We start from the raw sequence: 20,034 nt of genomic DNA on the forward strand, positions 1-20,034 counted from the left end.
TCCAGGCGGGATAATCAGTCTGGTCAAACAGTTAAAAAAAAAAAAAAGAAGAAATTATTCTCTATTTAGTTGCCAACTTTCCTCCATCCCATTCGTAATAGCTAGGGAGATCCATCTGTGAGAATATGCTGCCTGCTTGTCCTGGTATAAAAGCAGTCACTTATCTGTAACAGGTGTTATCCAGGGACAGTAGACAGATATTCTCACTTTCCACTGTATTGGGCCTAGGGAATGGAATAACCTCCCTGGGTATATTTGTCAACAACAAAATATGCAAAATTTTAAGAGATTGCTTAAACGGCACCTCTTTTGCCTGATGAAATACAGGGTATGAGATTCAATGAACAAGGAAGAATAGAGATTGCTGACAGTAAGGTGCTGGTCAGCGATGTTTTATTGTCTGATACTTTGTTTGTTTCGCATTTCAGATGTAACTTTGTATTTATGTACGTAGTTTGTAACCCGCCCTGGATAGGGGCAGGATATAAATAAATAAACCAAACCAAATCTCCCACCTTCTCCTAGTTGGCTTCTCAGCTTATTTCCTGAACTGATGGTCCTGCAAGGCACTAGCGCATGCACGGTACAGGGAAGTCTTGAAACTTCTAGGAAGTTAAAGTGACAGTACACTTTTGCACCATCCATACTAGGCTCCATGGATGATGTCACCATCTGTGAGAATATGCTGCCTTCTCGTCCTGGGATGACACGTATTATAGGAATGTAACGGTGCTTTGTTGCTGGGTTCATTTTATCATTTATTTACAACAATAGCATTGGCTCCCAGTTGGATATACAGCATATAGGGAGGCAGGGGCAATGGCATAGTATGGTGGGGGGGGTGGACTGTCTGGACCCCGCCACACTTGCACCATCCCTCCCCTCCCCCTGTACCTCTATAGATCTTTGCTAGTGCAAGCAACTTCTGCCTGTTGTTCATGCCAGCCTGGTTCCCCTCTGAATCACTTCCGGGTCACGGGGCCATGAAGTGACGTCAGAGGGAAATCCAATGCTGGTGTGAGGAGTATGCTGGAGAAAAGCTACTCATGCTGGCAAAAATTTATAGGTACGGGGGGCAGGCAGAGCTCGAATGTGGAGTGGGAAGGAGCGAGGGTGTGTGGAAGGAACGAGGGCATAGAGAGGAGGGCATAGGGGTACCACCACCCTGGGCATCTCCTACTCTTACTACGCCACTGGGCAGGAGTTTTAGGTGTGTGTCGGCATGTGGAAACACATGTGGAATAATGAATTACATCTTTACTCATTCACACCACGATGAATTGTCATTCTTAGATTAAGTAAAGAATCAATGTCTGTGATTCATTATTAGATGGGAAAAAAAAATTAAATTAATTACAGTAAGTCAACAGAAGAGCTCTTGGGGTAGATCCCTCGAGCAACTGAATATCACAGTGTGGCTGCCAAACATGTCCTGGGAACCTCCAAATAGACAGGTTTTTCAGGCTATCCACAATGAATATGCATGAGAGAAATTTTCACACAATGCAGGCAGTGCTTGCAAATTCATCTGATGAAAATTTATTGCAGATATCTGAAACACCCGATTGGTTTAGGGTCCCCAGGACAGGTTTGGTAACCTCTGATCTAATCCCAACCCACTCTAAATGGAAAGTTTAGGCCATTTTCCAATATATGCTTCCAAAAGCTGTGTGCACTACCAGATGGGGTATCTAAGCAGACATGTATGCAGCCAGCATCTAAGGTGTATTTTTAGACTTTTCTGCAGAATCCAGTAAGTGCTCATGGTGTAGAGCAGTTTTTCTCAACTGGGTCCTGGAGTGCCCCCTTGCCAATCAGGTTTTCAAGATATCCACAATAAATATGCATCAACTTGGATTTGCATACACTGCCTCCATTATGTGCAAATTTTTTCAAGCATATTCATTGTGGATACCCTAAAAACCTGACTGGCAAGGGGGAGTACTCCAGGACCGAGTTGAGAAACACTGGTGTAGGGCACAATCTCCTGCTGATACCCAGATTATGTGGAAAATAAATTGACAGAAAACACACATGTAAATGCCAGAATAAATCTCAACGCTGACACACAAATCACAGGGAGAGAAACAGGAAGGACCAAATGCAAAGACATCTTTTCAATGTTTTATTGAGTAACGCTTTTTACAGTTGCAACTTTTCTCTCTGAAGTCAAGAGTGGAGCATCACAGTTCATTCAGTATACAGCATTTTCTGTTCCAGCAAGATTACACAGAGGCCTCAGTAAGCAAAATGGTAATGTGTCCATTAGAGGTGCAGAAGAGATCCAAAGGGTTCCAGCTACATGTTGATATCAAAGCGCAGATATGTTCTCTGGCTATGGTGATGAATCGTACTAGAGAACTTGGGCAGAAGCCTGGATTCAGAGAAGAGGATGGCACTTAGGTTTCTCCTCTTCTCCCCAATCTACTATCAACTCCACCCCTCCCTCTCCCCACTCTACCCTCAGATTTCTCAGTAGACTCAAGAGTTTCCTCATATGAAATGTTCTTGCGCATATGATGTCACAGCTCAGAGTGTTGTGGATTGGCTGATCTCAAGATGACATCTCTGCCTGAGGCTTGCAGGAGCTCATTACTCTGAAGTCTTCTTTGATTTTTCTTGTATTGGTTTTGGCTCCTTGGATGGTTCTTGTGATGTATGAACACTGTTGCTATCTGAACCTTTGGGCTTCTTTGGCAGTGGCTCCTTAACTGATTCTTTGGGCTTTTCTTGCGCTGGTTTTGGGTCTTTTGATGCCTCCTTAGTCTTCTCTTGAATGGGTTCAGATTTGTTGGAGGGTGATTTGGACTGATCTGCCACTGGTTCCTTAATTGGCTGTTGTGGCTTTTCATGCGCTGGTTTTAGGTCTTTTGATGCCTCCTTGGTTTTCTCTTGAATGGGTGCAGATTTGTTGGAGGTTGATTTGGACTGATCTGGTACTGGTTCTATAATTGGCTGTTGTGGCTTTTCTTGTGCTGGTTTTGGGTTTTTAGAGTCTTCATGCTGCTTCACTGAAACTGGAGTAGATTTGGACTGATCTGGTACTGGTTCCTTAATTGGCTGTTGTGGCTTTTCTTGCGCTGGTTTTGGGTCTTTTGATGCCTCCTTGGTCTTCTCTTGAATGGGTGCAGATTTGTTGGAGGTTGATTTGGACTGATCTGGTACTGGTTCCTTAATTGGCTGTTGTGGCTTTTCTTGTGCTGGTTTTGGGTTTTTAGAGTCTTCATGCTGCTTCACTGAAACTGGAGTAGATTTGGACTGATCTGGTACTGGTTCCTTAATTGGCTGTTGTGGCTTTTCTTGCGCTGGTTTTGGGTCTTTTGATGCCTCCTTGGTCTTCTCTTGAATGGGTGCAGATTTGTTGGAGGTTGATTTGGACTGATCTGGTACTGGTTCCTTAATTGGCTGTTGTGGCTTTTCTTGTGCTGGTTTTGGGTTTTTAGAGTCTTCATGCTGCTTCACTGAAACTGGAGTAGATTTGGACTGATCTGGTACTGGTTCCTTAATTGGCTGTTGTGGCTTTTCTTGCGCTGGTTTTGGGTCTTTTGATGCCTCCTTGGTCTTCTCTTGAATGGGTGCAGATTTGTTGGAGGTTGATTTGGACTGATCTGGTACTGGTTCTATAATTGGCTGTTGTGGCTTTTCTTGTGCTGGTTTTGGGTTTTTAGAGTGTTCTGGTGCTGGTTCCTTCACTGTATGTTTGGATGTTTCTTGCACTTGTTTTGCATCCTTAGATGCCTCTTGGGACTTCTCTGGAACAGGAGTAGATTTTGCACTCTGATGGTGAGGCATTTTTTTTTTTTTGCTGTATTTCTCACCTGCAGAGAGAAGAGAAGGAATGAGGGAGGATACAGGATTAGTCTCCCTTACAGTGGGCTCTACTCAATCACAGAATAATTTTATTGCATAAAAAAGAAAGGTTTCTGTCTTTCAAAGCAAATAAAGGTAATAGAGAAGAGAAAAAGAGAGAGGCAGGAAAGCAGAGAAAATGGGGGTGTGAGGGAGAAGACAGAATAGGTAAAAGGTAGGATGAGGGCATGAGAGAGGAGAGAGGGAAGAGTGGTCTGTGAAATAGATTGAAGGGGAACGCAGAGAGGGAATCTGGCAGATGGAAGTAGGGTTGCCAACTTTTTGATTTAAAAAAAAGTATTTTATGCCTGTCCCACTCTGAGTGCTCCGCCCCAAATCCTGTTATAGAAGGAAAGGAATATTACAAGTAGTGTGCCTCAAGGTTGTGTTCTTGGGCCTGTTCTTTTTAACATTTTTATAAATGATATTGCTGAAGGGCTATTGGGTAAGATTTGCCTCTTTGCGGATGATACCAAAATCTGCAATAGAGTAGACATCCCAAATGGAGTGAATAATATGAAGAAAGACCTGGCAAAGCTTGAAGAATGGTCTGAAATTTGGCAGCTAAAATTTAATGCTATGAAATGCAAGGTCATGCGTTTGGTCTACAAAACCTGAGGGAACGGTACAGTTTACTCTTATGTGCACGACAGAAGAGTGGGACTTTGTGTGATTGTATGTGATGATCTTAAGGTGGCCAACAAGGTTGAAAAGGTGACGGCAAAAGCTAGAAGGATGCAAGGGTGCATAGGGAGAGGTATGGCCATTAGGAAAAAGGAGGTATTGATGCCCCTGTATAAGACTTTGGTGAGACCTCATTTAGAATATTGTGTACAATTCTGGAGACCGCACCTTCAAAAAGATATAAAAAGGATGGAGTCAGTCCAAAGAAAGGCTACTAAAATGGTGTGTGGCCTTTGTCATAAGGCATATTGGGACAGACTTAAAGATCTCAATATGTATACTTTGGAGGAAAGGCTAGGGAGGGGAGATGTGATAGAGACGTTTAAATACCTATATGGCGTAAATGCATATGAGTCGAATCTCATTTGAAAGGAAGCTCTGGAATGAGAGGGCATAGGATGGTGATAGGCTCAAGAGTGATAGATGCTTGGAACAGTCTCCTGGAAGAGGTGGTGGAAACAGAGACGGTGTCTGAATTCAAGAAAGCGTGGGACAGGCACGTGGGATCTCTCAGAGAGAGGAAGAGATAATGGTTACTGCGGATGGGCAGACTGGATGGGCCATTTGGCCTTTATCTGCCATCATGTTTCTGTGTTTCTCTGTGAGTGCTAGGGGACTTGAGAATTCCCAAAATTGAGCAAATTTCTTGACTGTCCAGGGAGACGTAATTTCCATTGGGTTTAGCATTCCCAATCATTTTGAAAGGTTAGCTCCTATGCCCCGCTATTGAACCCTTCCGCCACCCCACTCCTCTTCTACAGCTGTCTGCACAAGATTGCCATATCTGAAGAAAAAGAATTCCATATGTATTTATGTTCTATGATTATTTCAACAATCCCTGTCTGATGTTATGACAAACTAAAATTATATTAGTTTTGATATCCCCTCAAAAGAGCTAACACACAATCCATTCACTGGAAAACACACTCAGAAACTTACTATACCATTACAGCCCTAACTCCCAAAACTCAAAAAGCAACAACCTCGATTGTAGAAGATTTCCGGCTCTTGCCGCATCTGTGTAGAAACCAACGTTTTAGCCATCATGCGTGTGCCATAAACAAAGCATGGCAACCTCTCATCCATAAGAAACTTAGTGCAAAAAGGACTGGGGCTGAGGACAAACGCCTTCTTCCTTCATCTCAAAAGTCACAGCCTCTTTTCTGACAGAATTTAAAAGTGGGACCTCAGACCCTCTCTCCAGATATTAAAAATTGGGTCCCGAATGGTCCCGCCAATACTCAACATTCAAACTTGGATTTCCAACTAAATTTCCCACCAAAATTCAAATTTAACCTTGGACCTCCAATGAACTTTCCCACCAAAATTCAAATTTCTCGACCACAGATCACCCTGTTCTCAATCAGGTCCGTGAATCCATTGTATATAAAGACACACTGCAGACCTCACAGCATACCCTGAAGAAAGCCACAGCATGATGGCTGAAATGTCAATTCTTTCTACACAGACGCAGCAATGCCTGGAAACCTGCTACAATCATGACGCCAGCCGGGGAAGTCTAAGAGAATAGCAACAACCTTATCTGTTAAAACGCAGCACTGTAAATAATATACCAAGCTCTAAAACACCAATACATAACCTAGTGAGAGAACAAACGGGATTATTACAGATCTCTTCACAGAAACCATATTCTAGCAGAGTACTGCAGCTTGGTCATACACACAAAACACAGACAGACCCTTGGCAAATATGAAACAAGCAATCACAGATTAGTAATAGAGATATGAAGGCAAAAAAAATATTGTAAACTTAAAGAAGTCAGCCTTGCATATACAGCAATATTAGAGAAATTGAAACTGAACTACATGTTTCCCAAAGCTGACATATTCCCATTAATATGTTTAAAATCGACATTTCTTCTCTCTCTATGTCCACTATCGATCTTCTCCCTGTATTCCTAATTGTCCTGTCCAGCATCTCTCCTTTGTGTGCTTGTTCCTGTGTTTCTGTCCTCTGCTTATATTCAGCATTGTGCCCACTTCCTGCCCTATCTGATATTCCCTCTCTGTATTCTTGTCCTTCCTTTTTTCCAGCATTGCCCCTCAGTATCTCTGTCCCTATGCTTACTCAGTGCTTAGCATCTCTTTAGTTATTTATTAAGTCATTCAATTTTTTTAGCCCATTCTCTCAAAAGAGCCCTCCCCCTTTCTTCCCTTCCTCCCACATCCCCCACCCTGGGTCCATCATCTTTTATCTCTCTGCCCTCCCTTTTGAGGTCTGGAGTGTTCTCTCTCTACATGGGTCCAGTGTTTTTCCTCTTAACCTTTCCTAGTCCAGTCTCTTTCTCTATTCTCTTGTTCTTGGTTCCTTGGTAAAAAGTCCTTTAAAATAATTTAGCCAAGTACACTTGGGAAAGCAATTATTATCCTAGGTCATGCAGGCAGCATATTCTCACATATGGGTGAGGTCAACCATGGAGCCCCGATATGGACAGCTTCACAAGCAGACCTGCTGTCCCTGGATGACACCTGTTACGGTAAGTAACTGTGCTTTATTTCTTGACATGAGCCATGAAAAATATGTTTCCTTTTTGGGATAAACAATATTTGTGACCCAGACTGGCCACTCTCAGAAACAAGATGCTGAGTCCAGTGCACTTTTGGTCGGGCCTATACAGATCCTGTTTGCCAAGGACCCACCCAATAATGAAGCAGTCTTGTATTAGAAACCAACTTAACAAAGCAGAGGAGAGCAGAGCATGCACCTAACTCCATTCTCAGTTTAACACTTGAGGATGAAAAGCCTTTTGTTTTTAGGAGAGATATGAGACGCACTTACCCAAGAGGTGCAGAAGGGAAAACTGTCAGCTGGAATAGGGAGCCCTGGCACCGGGGATCTTTTTATACAGCCAGGAGCCTGGTACAGCTTGGCCTCATGATTCTAGTCTAGTCCCACATTTCAGCTGTGACTAATGACAGGAATTATGTCTCCAAATTGAGGGTGAGGTCAGCTCATTATGTGATTTGCCTTTCCATTTTACACCTGAGCAACTTAACAATTTGGAAGAATAACTACTCCCAAGTTCATCCTGTGCAATCTAGTCATTAGTCAGAGACAGAGAATTTATGCAATAACTGTGCCTCTACCACAGTCTTCAGTATCCCCAGACCCCTGCCAATATCAGTCTCAGAGAGAGGAATAAGAGAAAGAGAATTCATCCATTTCCTGTGTCCCCTCTAGCTGTGTCGTGGGTCTCCAGAGACCTCTTCCAGACATAGTAGCAAACTCTGTGGGTGCTTAAGCACCTCCCCAATATTGAACATACTCCTTGAGAGGTAATACTCATTAAGTTTAGCACCCCTAATAATTTTGAAAAGTTGGTTCATCTGCTTCAAGGAGCAGACTCAAAAAGGGGATTTAGGGTCAGAGATCTCATCCGTTTCCAGTGGCCCCAGACCCTTGCCAGAATTAGCCTCAGAGAGAAGATATAGGGACAGAGAACTTGTCCAGTTCCTGCATCCCCAGGCCCCTGCCAATATCAGTCTCAGAGAAAGAAATTAGGGACAGAGAATTCATCCAGTTCCTGTGTCTCCCCTATCCCCAGACCCCTGCCAGTATCAGTCTGAGAGGATTAAGGGACAGAAAACTCATCCAGTTCCAGTGTCCCCTCTAGCTGTGTCCAGGAGCAGTCTCAGAGAGAGGAATTAGGAGCAGGGAACTCATTCAATTCCTATGTTAGGAAATTCTTTTTCACAGAGAGGGTGGTGGATGCTTGGAATGCCTTCCCGAGGGAGGTGGTGGAGAGGAAAACAGTGATGGAATTCAAAAAAGTGTGGGGTGAACACAGAGGATTTCTAATTAGTTTTTTTTATACCATTTATTTTCTAAGGCCAGTACTGGCAATCCTGCATGGTATGTGTCCCATATACGGGGATTTGGTTTAGGATGAACTTGTGAAGGCATTGCCAGGAGCTCCAGTGACAGGATGGTTAGGATAGGTTGGAGTGTGTTTAAATGGCAACTCCAGCAATGGGAACCTAAAGACAGTACCGGGTGGACTTCTGGTGTCTATTGACCAGAAATTTTAAAGAAAAGAGTGTGACAATTGGGCAGACTGGATGGACTGTTCAGGTCTTTATCTGCTGTCATTTACTATGTTAAACCACATAAAATCTTGAAAAGCAAATATGCTTTAAAGAAGATGTGGTCATGAATTGGTAGCCAGTGTTACACATAATATGAAGTAGCATGATCAGAGAATCTTAAAGAATAAATTAAAACAAAATGAACAGCTGTATTCTGAATGGTCTACATTTGTTTCAAAAGATCTTTAGATATACCCAGGAACAGCACTTAATAATAGTCTAATTTACTTATTATAAGTAACTGCAATACCAATCTGAACTGATCAACACATAAGGTACTTTCAAATTCTTCTTAATTTTTGCATAACCCAAAAACATTTTTTAATTAATGTAGTGACTGGATCAGTCATAGTCAGCTTATAATCAAGAGTTACTCCTAAAATTTTAATCAATCTTTCCAAACTATATATAATATTCCTTATATGAAACCCAAATTTTTATCAAATGCAACTTTGCTACCAAGATGTAGAAATTTGTTTTTCTCTTCATTAAGCTTGAGGAAGTTATTCCTTATCCAAGTGCTAATCAAAGACATGTGATCTTTTAATTGAAGGAGAATGTTGTGAACACTGGAACACTGCCCATACGCCGAGAGGTTGGATAGGCTGGGGCTCTTCTCTCTGGAAAAAAGGAGGCTCAGGGGAGATATGATAGAGACCTTCAAGATCATGAGGGGCATAGAGAAGGTGGATAGGGACAGATTCTTCAGGCTGAAGGGGTCAACAGGCACGAGGGGGCATTCGGAGAAACTGAAGGGAGATAGGAAGTTTTTTTTTCACCCAAAGGGTCGTGGACACTTGGAATGCGCTACCGGAGGAAGTGATCAGGCAGAGTACGGTACAAGGATTCAAACAGGGATTGGACGGATTCCTGAGGGATAGGGGGATCGTGGGATACTGAGAGAGGTTCTGGGATGTAACACAGGTATAGAAAGCTAACCAGGTAATAAGTATAGAAATCCAACCAGGTCGTGCATGTGCAAGACCGGAGGGTTAGGACTTCGATGGGAAGATAGGACTCAATGGGAAACCAAGGTGACTCAGACAGGCCGTGACCTGTTCGGGCCGCCGCGGGAGCGGACTGCTGGGCGGGATGGACCTATGGTCTGACCCGGTGGAGGCACTTCTTATGTTCTTATGTGAAAAGTGGAATTTACTGTGGTCAAAATGGTGAACCAGCTTTCTCTAGTAACAAATTCAGAGAAGATAACAGTACATTAAATGAAACGTGAAATAAAGAGAGGGACTGTTTGAACCCTATGTAAAACATAAAGGAGGAAGGAAGTAACTAAAAAGAAATTGACAAATGCACAAAAGTGAATTACTGGCCAGAACTGCATATAATGGCTAAAAATTATATAAAAGAACTCAGAGCCAAATGCCTTTACTTGAGCAAGGGGCAAGAGAGTAGGCGTTGATCCTAACAGGGGAATGTTCTTGATAAAGCCTTTAGCGGAATATGTCGACCTAGGCTCCCCGATAATATGAAGCTGAATGCCCTGTTCGTGTAACCATAAAGCTAAGTGGATTAATTTAAAACAAATTCTTTAAGAATATTTAAAAATGTTTTGATATGGATTTAAATTAAAATAAAAGCATAAATATATAGGAAAGTTCTAGGAGGAGGGTGAACCGATGAGGATTTAACGCATAAAGCTTAAAGCAATGAGGTTTCTGAGCTTTGAATGGTGTTTCTGAGGTTCAATAGGCTTTACTTTATAAGCGTTACTCGGGGATATTTATGGTTGAATGATTCAAGATTGGATATCCTGATAGTTTGTTTGCTAATGTTGAATGAAATCTAGATTTACAAAATAATGTGCTTTTAAAGAAGCTTTAACATTTTGAAAAGACTATTCAGAATAAATACTAACAAGCGAAGTATGGAGTCGATCCAGAGGAAGGCTCCTAAAATGGTGTGTATTCTTCATCATAAGGCGTATGGAGACAGACTTAAAGATCCCAATCTGATATGATAGAGATGTTTAAATACCTACGTAATGTAAATGCGCATGAGTCAAGTCTCTTTCATTTGCAAGGAAACTCTGCAATGAGAGAGCATAGGGGGAAGTTAAGAGGTGATAGGCTCAGGAGTAATCTAAGGAAATACTTTTTTACAGAAAGGGTGGTAGATATTTGGAACAGTCTCCCAGTAGAGGTGGTAGAGACGGAGACTGTGTCTGAATTCAAGAGAGCTTAGGATAGGCACATGGGATCTCATAGAGCAATGTCTTGCAAACTTTCCGACCGGCGGCACACTAAATCCAGTGCCCCGGCCGGAAGGCACCCAGAAGTACGCGTGATGACATTATGCACATACGTGAAGTCATTGTGTCGACGTTCACGCATGCGCGGAGGCCCATCTGGCCGCGACCCGCTTCGGTGGAGGGATCTGTGAGGTGCAGGGAGAGGAGGAGAGACGCCGGCTGGGAGGAGAGTCATCTGCGCCGGCTGACTTCCTACAGGAGTGGAGTATGGACCTGAATCCCCATCTCTATGTTTCACTACACCGCTCACCAGGCTACTGGATTGGATTTATTATTTTTGATTAGCCACTATTGACAGTAGTGTTAAGCAGTGTACAATATTATAACAAAGTGCAGAACTTTACAAATTAAAGTATACATTGTAATTATCCCCCTCTTTTACTAACGCATAGCATGGGTTTTAGCGTCAGCAACGGCGGTAACTACTCCAACGCTCATAGAATTCCTATCTGATCCTCGTTGCAGCCACCAAGAGCCTTATGCAAATACATCACAAGTTGCTCATTAGAATTTAAATGAGCTCTCCTTGTGATTCACAAAAAGGAACAGTCCCCTTTTACGGGACAGAAATTTCTGGCAAGTCTGGTGAGGCACACAACACACACACAGCGGCTTTGCCCATTAAAATAAAAAATCCCCAGCTGAACTGGCAGGGGAAGACCTGATCAACTGAGCCGCAGGACTCCCTGAAGCCACCAGTGACTATGGGACCTCCCCTGCCATTCAGCCATTCAGGATTCCAGAGCCACGATCAAATGAGCTGGCAGGAGAAGCAGCAGCAGGACTTTAAAAAATGGAGCCGACAGGAGGGATGAGGGGGAGGTACTGTGGCTAGCGTTTACTCTTCTGTGCAGGCACCAGGCACAGTTCCTCTCCTCTTGTACAAGGCTACTCTGTACAAATAGCATGCATATGATTTGTGTGTGCTAGAGCAGTGGTCCCCAACCTTTTTGACACCAAGGACCGCTTTTATAGAAGCAAATTTTTCTAGGGACTGGGGAGGGGGGGATTTGGGGCGGGTTCGTAGGGCAGTTTTATACACAATATACATTACATCTCTAGCAAAAAAAAAAAAAAAAAGAAATACAAATTTCTACCTTTGTTATTTCTGCTTTCCTCATCTTCTTGTCATTCTCTTCCTTCTATCCACTGTCTGCCTTCTCTCTGCTTCTTCCATATGGCATCTGCTTTATTTCTATGCCTCTACCAGAAACTGTCTCTCCCTCCACCCCCCTCCCCCATCCCTCCAATTGGTCTGGCACCTATCTTCTTCCCTCTGCTCCTCCATAGTCTGACTTCTCTGTCTTTTTCCCTTCCATTTCTCATTCCCTCCCCCAGGTGTTTTTTAGCATCTCTCTCCTCCTTTCCTCCCTTCAGATCTGGTATCTGTCTCCTTCCCTCTCCCCTAATGCTCTGGTATCTCTCTCTCCTCTCCCTTCCTTTTCTTTTCTGCTCTTCCTTCTCAATTTGTTTTCTACCTCTTGTCTATTTACTTTCCAGTCCTCAATTTCCCTTTCATTGTGTCTACCTACAGCTTGCCACCTCTTTCCCTCATCCCTTTCAGTATCTCACTAAATCTATCCTCTTCCCCAAATCCAGCATGTGCTCCAAACATCCAGTATGTGCCACTTCCTTCCAGAGTCTGCTCCCCTCTCTATCCTCTCCCATCCAGTGTCTGTTCCCCTCTCTCTTTCCTCTCTCATCCAGCATCTGCTCCCCTTTTATTCCTCCCCACTTCCTTCTAGCATCTGCTTCCTCTCTCTCTCTCCACTTTCAGCATTTATTCCCTTCTCTCTCTCCCCTTCCAGCCAGCATCTTCTCCCCCTCCCCACTTCCATCCAGCATCTGCTCCTCTCTCTCTCTCCACTTCTCTTCAGAGTCTGCTCTCCTCCTCTCTCTCTGTTACCCTTCCCCCTCTCTTTCCACTTCCTTTCAGCGCCACTGAACCTTCATCGAGCCACCTTTCTCCCTTCCCCTCACCTTTGCGGGTGCTCTTCAGAGTTTTCTGTTTCTGAATGTCCAGATGCGGCAACATTTTCACAAGTCCCACACAACTGCCCCAAAGCTTCTCCTCTGACGCAAGCTACCCAGGCTGAAACAGGAAGTGCATCAGGGGTGAAGCTTTGGAACAGTCGTGCGGGACTTGTGGGAATGTTGCTGTGTCCAGACACTCAGAAACAGAAAACTCTGAAGAGCATAAGAACATAAGAATTTCTGCTGCTGGGTCAGACCAGCGGTCCATCATGCCCAGCAGTCCGCTCACGCGGTGGCCCTCTGGTCAAAGACCAGTGCCCTAATGAGACTAGCCCTACCAGCGCACGTTCTTATTCAGCAGGAACCTGTCTAACTTTGTCTTGAATCCCTGGAGGGTGTTTTCCCATATGACAGCCTCCGGAAGAGCGTTCCAGTTTTTCACCACTCTCTGGGTGAAGAAAAACTTCCTTACGTTCGTATGGAATCTATCCCCTTTCAACTTTAGAGAGTGCCCTCTCATTCTCCCTACCCTGGAGAGGGTGAACAACCTGTCCTTCTCTACCCACGAAGTTGAGGGGAAGGGACAAGGGGAAGAGATGCCTGTTGCCGGCAGTTCTCTCGCAGCCCGGCTGTCAGACGGCCACAAGACGAGGGGAAGAGATGCCCATTGCTGGCAGTTCTTTCGTGGCCCAGCTGTCAGATGGCTGTGGACCGCTAGTGGGCCGCGTACCGCAGACTAGGGGTTGGGGACCCCTGTGCTAGAGAATGACAGAAGGATAAATTTTTCTCCGTCCCCAAGGGAACTCATTTTCCTGTCTCGTCCCTGCGAGTTCTTTTCCTTTCCCTTTCCCTGCTCCATTCTTGTCAGCTCCGTCCTCACCTGCACAAGCCTCAAACTCTTTAAAATCATAAGTGTTTGAGGCTTGCGAGGTTAAGGCAGAGCTTACTGGAATGGGGCAGGGGCAGCGACAAAACTCACGGGGACGGGATGGGGAAATTGAGTTGCTTTGGGGACGGGGAAAAATTTGTCCCCGTGTTATTCTCTCATGTGTGCATAGCACTGTAAAAAAAATTGGTTCCCAATCCGGATGTCCTTAAGTGTCCCTTAACACATTACTTTCACTGACCTGTGCACTGAAGCACTGTGTGGGTGTGTTTATGTAGGGAGATGTATTGGGGGGGCTGAGCATATCTGTATGTGTTTATATGTGTAGGGGCTAGAGTTTGTTGGGGGAGGGGGGGAGATGGGTATATAGTAGAGGGTGGTATTGCCTAAAAGTGTGTCAGGGTAAGTGTGGATTTGCATTCCATCTTCCCTCACTCACAGCATGACAAACTCTTATTCTTGGAACAGGTCAGGAGTAAGTGTCTCTGATTCATCATTAGAAGTTACAGTAAATGAGGATAATTGCAGAGGAACTACTGAGGTGTGAGTGCACTTATTCTAATGGTACCAGAATCAAGAACTCTGGATCATTTCTTAAAATTTTTAGTATCTTTACATTGATCAGAATTTATTTTACAATATATTTGACATTTTAAAGTGCCTCAGTGGTTCCCCAGAATGTAATGTTTATTCAACTAAACCTAAACCAAGGCAGGGGGGTTCAAATATTCTCTTGCTTTAAGAATAGTGTCCTCAGTGTGCTAACTACTTCCCCCACCCTCATCACCACCCCACTATATTGTCTAGGATTTCAGTCTCTGGCAAAGTACCGTAGAGAGATAGTATTGAACCCACAGTTCAGACCCCACAATTGTATTCCAAAAAGAAAGGGCCGGGAAGAGACTGTACTCAACTCATGGTTCGGACCTCACAGCTGTTCAGGCAGTCCCTGGGTTAAGAATGAGTTACATTTTTAAAGCTGTTCTTAAGTCAGGTTTGTAGGCAACTGAGAACTTATAGATTTTAAGATTCTTGCTGCTTACATCTGCTCCCAGCCGACAAAAGGGTCAACTGTCCCTACCAGTGTTCCTTCTAAGGTACAGCATGCACAACCACACACTGTTCTTAATACATCATTCCTGAATCTGCTGCAGGAGAAGTGTAGGAGTCTATGCCCCTGGAAATACTGTTCAGTGAAATCAAATGAAGCCATGACCGCGTTCTTAAGTACGAGTTGTATTTAAGTCGGGTGTCTGTAACTCGAAGACTGCACAAAGGGCCCTGGAGGAACTATACTCAGATCACAGTTCAAACCCTGTTGCTGTATTCCAGCCAAAGGGTCATGGAGGGACTGTACTGGTTCAAACCCTGTAGCCATATTCCAACCAAATGAGCTGTGGAGATGTTGAGTTATGAGTGAACACACCCTCTACTGTTTTTATTTAACCATTATTTCAAGCTATCCAGCCCTATTGAAAGCTGGCCCCCTTAAAACAGAGGAAAGAAACCCCTGTATAGCACTACAATACAGACCCTAGCTAGTTAAAGCTCTCCTGTAAGAGTTCATTGCACTGCATACCACAGACTTGGTTTACAAGTCAGTATAAACTCCTTCCAAGGTCACTGAGCATCCAGGAAGATATCTGTGGCTTACCTGAATGACACAGCTCCTGTGCCTTATTGCCTCAAGAAACCATGTGCGTTTGAGTCAAGGATGGTACCCCAGACACTTGGGGTTGGCAGAGCCAAAACATGTGGAACAAAGATCACTGTGTGATAACTGATGGGGTCACAGTGACCTCCAAGAACTGAATACAGTATGAATAATCTCTTGATTGCTGAGAGGTTATGTGTTGACAACTAACTACTAAAAACTTTATTTTTTTCTATACCGCCATAATCTTGCGACTTCTAGGTGGTTCACAGTGAAGAGAGCTGTACAATCAGCGAATTACAGCGTATAAATAGGGAAGATGTCACTGAGCAGTCAGTGATTATAGAGTACAGATTAGTTAGAAATATAATATTAACATGTTACAGTGAAGGGGGCTTGGTAGCCAGCGAATTTCAGAATACAGATGGTGAGGAAGTCACTGAATGTTCAGTGAATACAGAATACAATTAGAGAGAATACGCAGTATCAACATGATGAGTATTAGCTTTAAAAAGGAGGGAGTTGTCTGACTAGGAAATAAATCTATTGAACAGAGCGGTCTTAATTTCTTTCCGAAAAGCGCCGTAGGTCGACCTGGCTCTATCAATGAAGTTGCCTAGCCAGGATTGCTGTCTACCAGCTTGAAACTTAAAAGTTCTGTCCAGAAAGGTCCTGTATTTGCAATCAGTGATCTTCGGATAGGCAAAGAGGTTGCGATTTCAGTTGTCCTTGTGGGGGTGTATAGTTCAAAGTGAGGTAAGAGATAGGTGGGGGACATTCCCCACACCAATTTGTAGCAAAAGCAAGAGAACTTGAATAAAATTTGTGCCTCTATTGTCAACCAGTGTAGCAGTTTGTAATAAGGACTAATGTGATCACTTTTCTTTAGTCCAAATATTAAGCGGACGGCCGTGTTTTGCACTATTCTTAATTTTCTTACGGTTTTTTTAGGTACACCTACATAAATGATGTTGCAGTAGTCTAGGGTGGATAGAATCAATGACTGTACCAGTAGTCTGAAAGATAGAGGGTCAAAATATTTTTTGATGGTTTTTAATTTCCAAAGTGTGGAGAAGCACTTTTTTGTCTCCGAGTTCGTGTGTCCGATCAAGGTCAAGTGGGTGTCTAGGGTGACTCCTAATATTTTTATAGTTTTTGATATTGGGTGATTGTGACCATTTAGGTGTATTGATGTTATAGTGATTTTGTCCTTTGGGCATACCAAGAAAATTTTTGTCTTTTCTGTGTTTAGTTTCAGTTTAAAATTGATAGTCCATTGTTCAGTTTCAGTCATGATATGGGAAATGTGTTTTAAAGTATCATTGGTCACGTTGGTCACTGGAATTAGAATAGAGATGTCATCAGCGTATATATAGTATTTTAGGTTTAGCTTTTGTAATAGGTGACCTAAAGATGAGGTGTAGATATTAAACAAGGTGGGAGATAGAGGGGAACCCTGAGGTATACCCGAAGGGCTTTATCAAGAATTAGAGTATTTCCTTTCGTAGACCACTTGATAAGATCGTAAGGTTAAAAAGCCCTGGAACCAATTCCAAACTCTTCCCGAGAGACCCATTGCGTCTAGGCAATTCAGCATTATTTCATGATCCACTAGGTCAAATGCACTGCTAAAATCTAGTTGTAAGATCAGAGCGCTAGTACCTTTATTAAAGAGATTGTATAGGTGGTTGAGGATAGAGCCTAGGACTGTCTCTGTGCTGAATCCTTTTCTGAAACCTGATTGGTGTTCGTTGAGGAGGTTGAATTTATCTAGGTGATTTGCTAGTTCCAGGTTGACCAACCCTTCCAGTAGTTTGGTGAATAAGGGGGTACTCGCTATGGCTCTATAATTGGACGTCAATGCAATTGAGTTCTTTAGGTCTTTGGGAATGGGTGTGATCAATATGTGTCCCATTTCCTCATGGTATGTCCCACATATGAGAGTGGATGTTATCCAGTTAAATAGATCCATTTTAAATTCAGGTACTGCAACTTTCATGATCTTAGATGGGCATTCGTCTAGTAAGCAATTCGATTTGGCGTATTTGTTAAACAAAGTGAGGAATTGGTTCCAATTGGGGAGCTCAAAATGATCCCAGAGCATGTCAACACTGGGCACCCTTTCCTGCGGTCTGAATTGGAGTTCGAAATCGGGTGAGGGTGTTGGTATTGTAGCTCTTAAGTCTAAAATTTTTTTGCTGAAGTAGCTGCCAAGGGTGTCGACCGATGGTATCCGTTCGTTGTTATTTTTCAGGACCTGTGTAGTGTCTGTTAGTCTGTTCACTAGTTTAAAGTAGATCAGGGCTGCTAGTGACTCAGAGTTCGTCAGCTCATAGGACCTTGAAGATCATTTCTGTACTACCCAGCGTCTCCCCAGAGACGGACCCTTCACATAGCACCAGCCAACCTTTATTCGCTGCACATCGGGAAGGAACTGCTCAGCTGCCAGTGTCTCCTTTCAGCTCTCTTGCTCCCACATCCAAGGGAGGATCCTGCTTTACTTGCCTAGTCTTAGATGTTTCTGTTTTGTAGTGCTGGGGAAATGTAGTTGGTCCAACAGTTGTGGACTTAGGATACCACATATGCCTGGCAGGCATTCATTGCTTTTCCCTAGGCTATCTAGCACCTGTGCATTGCTGTCACATTCCTATTATGTTTTTTTCTATATTAATACCTTTCAAGTATTTAAACGTCTGTATCATATTTCCCATGTTCCTCCTCTCCTCTAGAGCAGTGTTTTTCAACCTTTTTTGGTCAAAGACACACTTGTTTCATGAAAAAAATCACGAGGCACACCACCATTAGAAAATGTTAAAAAATTTAACTCTGTGCCTATATTGACTATATATAAAGTAATTCTCTTGAATAGGAATCAAATAAACACAAAGAAAGTATTTTATAATTACTTTATTATGAAATATTAAGTAAACAGAATAGTGAAAAATTATAAAATACTTTATTCAGTGCGAAACCTGGGCCTGTTTGGCTGAACACAAAGCTGATATTCTGGCTGGAATCGAAGAAAGACACACACGTAGCTCTTCGTCAACAGCCGTTCCCTTCACCGCCCCGTCACCGTCACCGCCATCCCTTTCACCGCCCCGTCACCGCCACTGCCATCCCATTCACCGCCCCGTCACTGTCCCCGCTGCATCCATATAAGCCTTAGTACTGTAATATTTAGCTTATTCCTTTCTTATAAATCAAAGTTCCTGCTGCTGAACTAGAGAAAGAGATGTTCAGCTGGCAGGGCTTTGTTTATAAATTTTTATCAACACAACTAATATACTATTTTATCCTAAAGCAAAAAATAAATAAATAAATATAATTTTTTTTTCTACCTTTGTTGTCTGGTTTCTGCTTTCCACATCTTCTCATTCAATTCCTTCCATCCACTGTGTGTCTTCTCTCTACGTCTTCCATTTGCTGTTACTGTGCCTCTCCCTTCACCCCCCCCCCCAATTGGTCTAGCACCCATCTTCTTCCCTCCGCTCCCCCATAGTCTGGCATCTGTCTTCCTCCCACTCTGTCTTCCACATTTCCCTTCGGGGTCTGTTCCTCTCCACCCTCCTTCAATGTCTGTCCTATTCCTTTCCACCACCACCCTTCCCTCCCTCCTTTACCATCTGTTCCTTTCTACCCTTCAGCTCCTCTCACGTGGCTTATCTATCTACCTTCCTCCCTCTTATTTTCATGGCACGTTACAATGTAATTTGTGCAAGCCACTAGAGCCTGCGAGCTCGGTCCCTGTCCCATCCCCACAAACCATCTCGCTTCTGTGCTCTTATTTTCTCCATTTCTAATATCTCCCCTATGTATCTGTCATTGCCCCCCCCTGTGTCCATATACCATCCCCATGTCATGTCCCCTTTATGTCTCTGTCCCTATGCCCCATGCACATAATTTCCCCTCTTTCTGTTACCTTCCTGTGTCCAGATTTCCCCTATCTTCCTCTTCCATACCAGTGTGTCTCTTCTTTTCAACCCCATCTAGCTTTTTTCCCTCTTTCTTCCCCCCCCCCTACTTCTAGCATCTGGCTCACCTGCCTGTCCTTCCCTTTCTTTCCTGCTGTGGGTTTTTCTTTCCGTCTTCATCCCCTTGGCCCAGAATCCTTTTCCCTTTCACTCCCTCCTTCCAATTTGAGCCGGGAACACGAGCGATCGCACGGTCCCCGCAGCCACCATTCGCCTGCCCAATCGATCCTACTGTTTAGCCAGCTCTCTCCCTTCGCCTCACCTTAGTTTGTAGGTTTTGTTTTTCGGCAACATGCACGCTTTCCCAAAGAGCCGCGCACGCGCGGCTGCTCAGTGTTTAATCTTCTGCTTTTGCTGCAACTTCCTGTTTCCGGTTGCGTCAGAGCAGAAGATCGAAACTGAACAGCAGCGGGGACCGGGGGAGTCTCATGGGAGCGCGTGCGGGACCCGGCCTGAGGCCTAATCAGTGTCTGCACTGTACGGCACACCAGGCAACATCTCGCGGCACACTAGTATGCCGCGGAACAGCGGTTGAAAAACGCTGCTCTAGAGTATACATATTCAGGTCTTCCAGTCTCTTCTCTTTTGGCACAAGCCCCATACCATTTTTGTTGCTGCCTTCCTCTAGACCAGTCTAGGAC

General features: G+C 43.7%; 2 protein-coding genes across 2 annotated transcripts in view; one reads left to right on the forward strand and one right to left on the reverse strand.

The window, feature by feature from the left end:
• LOC117350729 (titin-like) overlaps positions 1–20,034 on the forward strand; it is a 59,634-nt gene that overhangs the window by 29,598 nt on the left and 10,002 nt on the right. The window lies entirely within an intron of this gene.
• On the reverse strand, positions 2,113–3,818 carry LOC117350731 (probable serine/threonine-protein kinase samkC). The gene has a single exon (XM_033925263.1). It carries the CDS (start codon positions 3,790–3,792, stop codon positions 2,593–2,595), a length of 1,200 nt encoding a protein of 399 aa, XP_033781154.1. The 5' UTR covers positions 3,793–3,818; the 3' UTR covers positions 2,113–2,592.

Source organism: Geotrypetes seraphini, chromosome 16 (assembly GCF_902459505.1).
Source record: "Geotrypetes seraphini chromosome 16, aGeoSer1.1, whole genome shotgun sequence".
In the NCBI taxonomy this organism is placed as follows: domain Eukaryota; kingdom Metazoa; phylum Chordata; class Amphibia; order Gymnophiona; family Dermophiidae; genus Geotrypetes; species Geotrypetes seraphini.